The sequence below is a fragment of the Hordeum vulgare genome, chromosome 3H (assembly GCF_904849725.1).
Source record: "Hordeum vulgare subsp. vulgare chromosome 3H, MorexV3_pseudomolecules_assembly, whole genome shotgun sequence".
Taxonomy (NCBI): Eukaryota; Viridiplantae; Streptophyta; class Magnoliopsida; order Poales; family Poaceae; genus Hordeum; species Hordeum vulgare.
The window spans coordinates 82,269,949-82,279,858 of NC_058520.1; the positions used below are offsets into that span (position 1 = coordinate 82,269,949).

General features: G+C 47.3%; 1 protein-coding gene and 1 long non-coding RNA gene across 2 annotated transcripts; one reads left to right on the forward strand and one right to left on the reverse strand.

The window, feature by feature from the left end:
* Nucleotides 1-421: 421 nt before the first annotated feature.
* LOC123439574 lies at nt 422-1,182 on the reverse strand. Its single transcript, XR_006630117.1, has 2 exons — nt 1,074-1,182; nt 422-847 (listed from the first exon to the last, which is right to left on the reverse strand). It is a non-coding gene; the product is annotated as an uncharacterized LOC123439574 (long non-coding RNA).
* Nucleotides 1,183-1,527: 345 nt separating this feature from the next.
* LOC123439575 (probable carboxylesterase 15) lies at nt 1,528-2,909 on the forward strand. Its single transcript, XM_045116270.1, has one exon. The coding sequence runs from the start codon at nt 1,776-1,778 to the stop codon at nt 2,772-2,774; it is 999 nt and encodes a 332-aa protein (XP_044972205.1). The 5' UTR covers nt 1,528-1,775; the 3' UTR covers nt 2,775-2,909.
* Nucleotides 2,910-9,910: the final 7,001 nt, after the last annotated feature.

Consider the following 9,910-nt stretch of genomic DNA (forward strand, 5'->3'; position numbering starts at 1 on the left):
AGTTCTTATCCACAGTGAAGGAAGGCTAGCATCAGAAGGTATTGGTTTGGCAGAGAACATGATCAGCAATGGTTTTGGTTGCATCGACTCGCAAGGAGGGGCATCTCTGTCTGTTCAACACCAATTAAATTCTAGTTCTGCAACTGATAATTCTATTAATCAGGTAGAGCATGGATCAATCAGGTCTTATTATACTTACTAGTTCTTTGCAGTGGTGTCATTCTGATTTTATAAGCTTGATATCCATGTAGGAACTGTCAGCTTTACATTTTTATAGAGAAACTTCCAACTTAATTTGCAGTCAATTTATGTAAGATCATAACACATTGAAGCTTTGGTTCAAGTTTCATGTCATGTTTTATGAATTGTAGATTTTTCAGAAACCTTTTCCTTTGTGATATATTGAAAAGGAAAGGAGATGTTTAGTAGGCTCATCTAGGATGTGTTGTTTTTGCTCTTTCAGCATAGCAATGTGAGCATACTTACTTGCTCATCCTGGTCTGTACAGTACACTGGGCATAACACCAGCAGCACAGACTTCGCAACCTGAAATGCAACCATCAGCATCCAGGGAAGTTTCTACTCCGACGGATCTGATAATTCAGGCTGCACAACCAAGTATGGCGCCAACTGTGCTTTCACAAAGAGATGTAGAACAATCAAGCATACTTTCTGGTGTACCATCATCTCAGTGTTTGCCATTCCACTGTCCAGTATTCCGCTTGAAAGAACAAGCCCTGACCAGTGTCAACCAAGTCATCAACCCGAGGCTGCACCTGGTTCTTCAGCACAACTCTTTCTGGGGGCATCAATGATGTTTAATCACCCACCAGTTAGTGATGAGCCACTGAAAAATGAGTTGCACAGACTGAGGTTATACATTGACTCGCTTAATAAGACCCACGAACTAAAGGTTTGCTATTTCTTCTAGCTCATGTATATCTTGGTTGTCAATTCCTTACACTAGTTCCGGGATTCATCTTCTTATTTTTTCACTTATGGACAGCAATCACAACTTAGGACCGAGTGTAGCCAGGAAATACAGAAGGTCAAACAAAAGTATGATTCCTTACTTCAAGAACATGATTCCATTCATCTTCAGCAAAGTATGATTCCTTACTTCAAGAAGATGGTGCCGGCGGTGAAGGGGAGGAGGGGTGGGGGAGCAGGGGAGATGGTGAGGAGGCGGGGGCGGGGGCGGAGGAGGGAGGGGCGGTGCTGGTGGGGGTGGAGGGAGTGGCCGGCGGTGGTGGCGGTGAGGGGGAGGCGGGGCGGAGGAGCAGGGGAACCGCCGGCGGTGAGGGGGAGGCGGGGTGGAGGAGCAGGGGAGATGGGGGAGATGGTGGACTCGGTCTGGAGATGCAAGATGAAGTTTTTTTTTTTTTTTTTTGCCTGTCCGGTCTAGATGAAAATAAATAGTCGGTTTTCCCCTGATCAAAGCGGTCCGAGCCGGTTTTTTTAAGAGACTGACTGGTGGGCCACATCTGTCAGAAAGAGCATCTATACGTAGAAATACATGATCTGTAAACTACAGCCTGTATCTTGGTATGTATTTATAAAAAAATTGAAAGATGACATCAATTTATAAATACGGTTCGAATTATGGCACTCTTGAGGGGGGAGTATCTTTCTTCCCACGGCATTGAAGTGCGGTAATCCGATGCGCTTTGGATCGTCCGTCGACCTCGACAAGGCCGAAGCTGTCACAGATCCATCCAGAGTGACCTGTCCAGCTCACGTGCAACCATCCACCGCATTGGTATCACACTCACACCATGACCGGCGACACGGCACCGCACGTCGTGGAGGATCTCCTCGGCCTCGTGCAGCTCCTCAGCGACGGCTCCGTCATCCGCGGCGACGAATCCGTCCTGAGGCCAAGGGAGCCGTTCCCGGACGTCCCAGGCGTGGAGTGGAAGGACGTGGTGTACCACGCAGCGCACGGCCTTCGCGTCCGCGTCTACAGGCCGGCGTCCGCGTCGTCAACGATAGCCGGCGGCGGCGGCAAGCTTCCGGTGCTGGTGTACTTCCACGGCGGGGGCTACTGCCTCTGCTCCTTCGCGCAACCGCCCTTCCACGCGTTCTGCCTCCGCGCCGCCGCCGAGCTACCGACCGTCGTGCTGTCCGTCCAGTACCGCCTCGCCCCCGAGCACCGCCTCCCCGCCGCCATCCACGACGGCGCGGCTTTCCTCTCCTGGCTTCGTGGCCAGGCCGAGCTCGGAGCCGGCGCCGACACGTGGCTCGCGGAGTCGGCGAACTTCGCTCGGACCATCATCTCCGGGGTGTCGGCGGGCGCAAACATGGCCCACCACCTCACCGTCCAGGTCGCGTCGGCGCGGCTCCCTGTCAGCCCCGTGCGCGTCGTTGGGTACGTACTCCTCTCCGCCTTCTTCGGCGGCGCCGAGCGCACGGCGTCGGAGGCCGACCTGACGATGGACGTGTCCCTGCCTGTGGAGATGTGCGAGCAGCTTTGGCACATGTCGCTTCCGGTCGGGGCGACCAGGGACCACCCGGTGGCGAACCCGTTCGGGCCGGAGAGCCCCAGCCTCGCGCCGGTGGAGCTTCCGCCGGCGCTCGTCGTGGCGCCGTTGGGCGACGTGCTCCGTGACCGCGTGCTGGGGTACGCGGCGAGGCTCAAGGACATGGGGAAAGACGTCGAGCTTGTCGAGTTCGAGGGACAGCAGCATGGCTTCTCTATCCTTCAGCCGTTCGGCGAGGCGGCCGACGAGTTGATGGGAGTGCTCAGGCGGTTCGTGTACCCCGCTGAGCGATGATGTGGTGAATGAATGGTGATCTCCTGATGTTGGGTTTTTTTTTCCTGCGGGAACTGTATGTCTGGTGTAGAAATAAATCCACTCCATTTCTGATGGATGTGTTTTTCTCTTACCACATTGATTGAATATGTTGTTGTGCAATGTTTGAAGTTACGTTCCGATCTAATGAATGCAAGTCTATAAAAGTTATCTCTCACGAGTTGAAAATGAAAAATATTAATATTTAAAAAGATGCATGAATTTTAAATTGTGAATCCATTCCTTTGCATGACATGTCCTTAACGCAGTAAATAGTTAAAACTTAGCATGAGTAACAACTTCTGAAGCCTTGTTGTACTTATTCATCCATACTTGCTTACTGTACCTATTATGCTTAGAGTTATGTTTAGTGACGGAGCTTGGTGGAAGCCAACCTGGATCATGCCTCCCTCCTAAAAAAATCAAGCATATATACCTTTTTATTAGGCTTGTTTTTCATTAAAATCAGTTGAAATTAATTATGCCCCCCAGGCCCACTGCCCCCGTGTTTTTGTCTCAAGCTCCATCACTCGTTGTGCCGGGTCTAATCCATCTCGATGATGAATTGAAATGATCATGTCCTAATGATGAGATTTAAGTGTCTTGACCCGTTTTGCTCAAGATAGTGATGAGATGCCATGTTGGAGAACATGGTGGATTATTGTGATACGGCCATAAGAACTGAGTTTTGTTCTTATTAGAGCCTACCTCGCTGTTACACAGACATGTACGGGTCAGGTTGTGACATCCTCAACTTTTGCAACAGTAATTATTATAATTAAGCTACAGTGATCACCCGCTAATGATGCCACGTCATCGAATTCCCATCTCAGACCCGCGTTGATTCGAGTTTGTCCGGATCCAAAATTTAAAAACAAAAGAAAAGTATTTTATAAATTCATGTTAAATATCAAAAGAATATAAGTATAAAAAAAGGTATTTAAAAAGAAAAATCAAATAGTAAAATAAATAATGAAAGAAAGAAAAGAGAAGAAATTAAAAAAAAAGAAAAAAAAGGAAATCAGACCCTCCCCCTGGCCCGACTGGGCCAAGGTGGCCCAGCCGGCCACTCCCGCCCAAACCCTAACGCCCCCTGGCGAGGGAGCCCCTCCCTGGCTCGCTCCCTCCGCTCCCCTTAGCCGCCGCCAGCCCCCTCCCGCTGGCCCCACTCCCCACGCCCCCCACCTCTCGTACCCCCCCACCCCCACGAGAGATCCCTCTCTCTCCCGTAACTGCCTCTCCCACCCCAGGCTCTCCCCACTCCCACCCGAGCCCCTCTCCCACCTCGCCGGATCCAGCCCCTCCCCCACGGCCTCCTCCTCCCGTCGGCGACCCCCCTCCCCCTCCGGCTCTCTCCCTCCGTTCTCCACTCCGGCGGCCCCCCATCTCGCCTTCCCTGCTCACCCCACGCCGGCGACCTCCCGTTCCCGTCGCCTCCTGCTCCCTCGACGAGCACCCCCGTCGCTAGGGCCGCCCTCACTGGCCGCCTCTCCCCACCGGCCACGGCGGCCCTGCCTCGGCCTCCCTCGCGAGAAGCGAGAAAGTTAATAATAAAACGCATATGTATGTATATAAAAAATATGTATGTATGAATTTATGGATGTATATACATATAATAGATATTACTGGATGGGTGAGTTTGTGTGTTGTGTATGCGTGTGCGTGTAGTGTTTGTGTGCTCGTTGTCCCGATGACATGCGGGGCCCATGTCCCTAAAGATAATAATAATAAAAATAATGTTAATGTTTTTATTAAATAAATAAATAGATATATTAGTTAAATTAATTAATTAGAATAATTAGAGTATGACACGTGGGTCCCCCACTAAATTAATCTGATTAAATAATATTTAGTCTTAATTCAAACTTGTGCCTATGACGTTCGGGACCCGCAGGTCAGTTGACCAGTCAAATGTTGATGTCAGCATGACATCGCGATGATGTCATAATAGGATTTTATTAAAATAATTAAATCTGTTTTTAATTCCTAATTGTTGAATAAAACTTTAAAAATTAATATTAAATAATTCGTAAGTCAGATCAAAATAATTTCAACATGAAAGTTGATCAGCAAAACGAGACGAACCCGGATACACGGCCCGTTCGTCTGTCACGCGTCCCTAGCATAGCAAACTTGAAACTTTTCCATCGTTTCCAGTATAACCGGTAGTAGCCCGAGACCCGGAAAATATCGTCAGATATTCTTCCGACCCGTCTATGACGGATGTTCCTGCCTTAGCTCATGTCTAGCCTGCATCTTGCCATGTCATGCTTTGTGTTGCACCATTGCTATTATTTATTGTTTCTTCCCCCTCTTCTTACCGGTAGACCCCGAGACTGACGCTGCTGCCGGGTACATCTACGACCCTGCCGATCATTCTTTTGCCGCAGAGCAGCAAGGCAAGCAAACCCCCCCCCTTGATCATTCCTATATCGCCTATGTCTTTCTTCCTACTGCTTGCATTAGTATTTTGCTGCTGTTGTAGTTAGCTCCTATATCTGATGCATAGCCTATTTTTGATGAACTGCTACTTTCAGTCATGTACCTTTAATCTGCTTAGTATAGGTGGAGCAGTCATCCCCTCTGACCCCGTAGTTCAGTTGCCCCGCTTGTTCTCAAATCTCGATCTCTGATCGACGAGCCAGACCCGACACAGCACATTCACCCCCTTCGTTGTACGAGCTACAGAGATACTATCGGGTACCGAGGGTGACACCTCGCTAAGTACTCCTGATGATATCTCTGTAGTATAGCTAGTCGGTCGTGGTTATCGAGGGTGATTCCTCTTTTACCATTCCCGATGACGCCCCTGTCGTGCAACCCCTCAAGTGTGGGACCCCCGAGGGTGATTCCTCTAAGCCCACCTTGACGGGTACATCGTTCGGAATCCAACGAGGGTGATACCTCGGACCCCCCCCCCCCCCCCCGATGTTACAACCACACAGTTACTCGACCATGTTACTGGGATCTTCGGTGATTAGTTGTAAGACGGGTGGATTCCCGTGAGATTGTGTTGTTGGCCTAATTAAAATGTTAATGGATTTGGGTATTTTGATCTGGGTTGGTCGGAGACCTTTTCGCACTAACCGGCTACGCGGGAAGAATTATGGGTACTCAGCGTCGCGGTATCAGCCGAAGCTTTTCAGATGCCAGCAATGTAGCGGCGCGTGCCCGAGTGGTCCCGAGATGCATCGCGCTTGTGATTAAGGGATGCTAGGACTGACGTCGGCCTCCCACGCCACGTGCAGGAGCGTGAAGGGGAACTGGGCCCACGAACCCTTTGTGCTTAGGATTTAGACCGGCGGGCTGGCCTCTCTGATTAGTCTTAGGTGGGGCTGCGACGTGTCGATATTCCGAGGCCGGGCAGGACCCAGAAAAGTATGTCCGGCCAGAGTGTTATCGAGCGTGACGGGACATGTGGTGCACCCCTGCAGGGATGAAAATTAACTATTCGGATAGCCGTGTCCACGGTTACAGGACGACTTGGAGTTGTGCCCTGATCTTTTACAACTACAATTGTTACTTAACTGGAATTAGTTTGCCTCGGGATTGCTTCCTCGCAGGGAGTCGAGGGAGGATCCTTAGGCGTGACCTCACTTTAATATTGCTGCAACAATATGACTATTATTGTGTTACCCCTGTTCTACTCTCGTCTATTGCTGCAAGACCCTGAAGATGCTAGTCTTCGATAGGACTAGTCCTTCTCTCTCTATTCTCGCATTGCTGCAGTCAGTCCACATATAACCCCCTTCTTTGATACTGATGCATAATTAGAATAGTTCTGATGTAAGACTTGCGAGTACTTTGGATGAGTACTCACCGCTGCTTTGCTCCCCCCTTGTCCCCTTGATCCGTTTGCTGCGACCAGATGATGGAGCCCAGGAGATGGAGGTCCCCGCCACCGACGACTGCTACCCCGACGGTGCCTACTACGTGGAGGCTGCTGATGATCAGGAGTAGTTAGGAGGTTCCCAGGCAGGAGGCCTCGCCTCGTTCGATCGTTGTATCTTTTGTGCTAGCCTTCTCTAAGGCACCCCATGTTTTATGTCTGTACTCAGATATTTGTTGCTTCCGCTGACTCATGTGTTTATCGAGCTTTCGTATTCTAGCCCTCGAGGCCCCTGGCTTGTAATATGAAGCTGATGTTATTTTATTTGTGTCTAGAGTTGTGTTGTGATATCTTCCCGTGAGTCCTTGGGTTTGATCATACGCATTTGCGTGTATGGTTAGCGTACCATTAAATCGAGGGCGTCACAAGTTGGTATCAGAGCCAACTGCCTGTAGGTAGCCCCCTTTCCAACTCCTTGGCCGAAGTTGAGTCTAGTGTTTGAAAAACTTTACTAACACTGATGTTGTGGCTTACGGGCCCACATCTCAATTGGGTGGTATTAGTATCTTTTACTCCTTTCCTATACTCTGGGTTCTACTCTCTCTTCTCTTTCGGGTTAAAGATTTTTCTAACTCTAACATTAGGTTCTCGTAAACATTTCTTCCCGAAGAGTCTCATATTCCAGACGGTGGCTTTATCCCTCAGAAGAACTGCAGTTACTCTTCGATGTTCTCTTGAGCTGTTGTGCTCATTGCTTCTGCAATTTTCCCTTCCTTCGTCAACCACTACGGATGATTACATACAAAGGTCGTTCATACTTTCTTCTCCAATTGCTCTTGTTTTACGAGATGCAACGAATTATCTTACCGGGGATTCGTCCATCATCAGTTGTCATGGGTTTCGAAAGTTCTTCGACTTACTATTCGGTCTTCCGAAATCCTCCGTAGCCTATTGCTCTTGGCTTTTCTCACCTACTTGCATTATGGTTAAATCCATATGTCTAGCAGCATTCATTAAAATCCTTTGTGATTTTCCTATGGTCTTATTGACTCATCCTCTGTGTGAATGAACACAATCATCTGACGATACTTATGAATTTTCTTTCCGACTCAGACGTCCTTTCAAACAGAACTGGTTCCCGACAAATCAATTTTTATTGATTCTCCATCTAAATCTATTCAACTTACTTGTATTTGATCGGAGCATCTAATTATGATACAGCAACCTGGAAATCCTAATTCCGTTGGTAATTAAATATCAATATTTTTCAAACGTTCTATTAACTAATGCATTGCATCCTGTCTCCCTCTGATTGAGTACCGATACTCACATCAGATCATTTGTGGATTGCCAGACTCATTTGAGTTATTATCCGACGGCATCCTTTGCTTTCGAAAATTCTTGTGCCTGTTTCCCCTGACACATGATGCCATTGGTAAATTGTGTCTTCTCCCTTTGATAAGTTGTACCATACGATTTGTTAGCCATGCCCTTCAAGCATGTGTTAATTACTCTTGAAGTTTGTGGTATATGTTCCTAAGATGCCCCGACGGGTTGAACCTATGCCTTCCTAAATCGATATGACTCAAAGAGTTTTCATCAGTCTTACTCTTCTGACGCTTTGCCGAATATCCTTTTAAAGCTGCGACCTGATCAAAGGCGAGGAATAAATGGCAGGTGATGCATTGATGAAGTGGGAGTCGACCTTGAACTTTGTGTTCATGCCCATGGAAACGACGTTGATCCTATCATACAAACTTCTCGTAACAATAATCAATAATTCTATGATTTGATCTGGTATCTGTCATTTGGTACCTTGCAATCATGGTTCCGACCATGTTGTCCTACCTTGATTTCATTCTCAGACGAGTTAAAGTACTTGTCTTCTTCAGATCAACACACCGGTCCAAACCTTAAAGTTGATCTACCCCCGTGTATTATTCCTTGTTGCTCGAGGATATCACGGAGCTATATAACTTCTTATGAGCTCCTCATCAACTATGATATTTTCATTAATTCCAGTTTCCTCGTGTTTGAGATGTTGGACACGCGAGTACATCGATAACGGAATCGAGTACGCATTGCGATTCAACAACTTTTCATAATATTCCTTGTTTACGAGTTTGAACTTGATCATGTCATTCCAAGCTGTTAAGTTGCACCATCATTGTCATGTTGGACCTTGACCATGCTGTCTGTGTCCTCCATCTCTGGAGCACATTTGCAACGGTGCGTTAAGCTCACCTCGAGCTTTTCCACATCGTATTGATTGTTTTGAAAGGCAATTTTTATTTTGGGTTAGCAGTCTTGTCTGTTGTTCCGTGAACCTCTCGCTTCACCATTCCCTTGCTTGATGTCGTTGCTGATCGATTACATCTTCATGAAGCTTCTCGACAAATGTGTCATGATCATCATCAACTTCCCGAGCTCTTACAGGGCATCGATCGGAGGCATGATGAGAAATACCATCGTTGCCCCTCGATGATCTGTGTTATCATCGACAAACCTTATTGCATTCCTTCCAACACAAACTTGATCACGTTTTGTGTTGTCCTTAGAGTTCCTTGCCAATTCAGCTTATGTTATCCTCTACCTCAGAGTATTACTATGTGGTATGTCAAGAATGTCGTGAAACTTGCACGCGTCTTAAGAATTCTTGATATAGCAATACTTCTCGCCATCACCATTCATTTTTGATTCCGTGTTGTTTCAAACCGGAATACCAACAAGTGAACTCTGATGTGTGATCCCAATACCTCTGACAACCCTATTGCCTTGGTGTTAACAACTGATTGTTTCATTCTTGGTGTGTTGGGTGTTGACTCATCAATTTTGACATTGGTTGGGCTACTCCGCCCGTATTTCCGAGTACACCCTTCGACCAATGTGTAATTGTTGTTGTTCCCTCGAGCATACGACGTTATACCATTTGATTTGACAAATGCTATCTCCTTGATGTTATAATTTTGGGAATTCACCCCTGTCAAAATCTTGAGGGATTGTTGTTGAGCCCATTAGCCACACCCTCAACTTATTCATATTCCACGATGAAGCTCTTGAAAGAATTAGCATGGTGCCTAGCTTATGAAGGATATGTTGATAAAAGAAGTGTTTTCCCAAAGTTTAAGTGCACTCTTGCCACCCTGAATATGTGAAAGTTTTGTTTCGCTTCCTCTCAGGAAATACCAAATCATTCAAGCACGAGCGAAGTGTTGTATGATTCGAAGATTTGCTATCTTCACCCCATATAATTTCTCTTAGCACCCCAAGCCACTGACTGATTTGATCA

Excerpts from the sequence above, each read along its gene's own strand:
- LOC123439575 (XM_045116270.1), top strand. The coding sequence starts at position 1,776 with ATGACCGGCGACACGGCACCGCACGTCGTGGAGGATCTCCTCGGCCTC.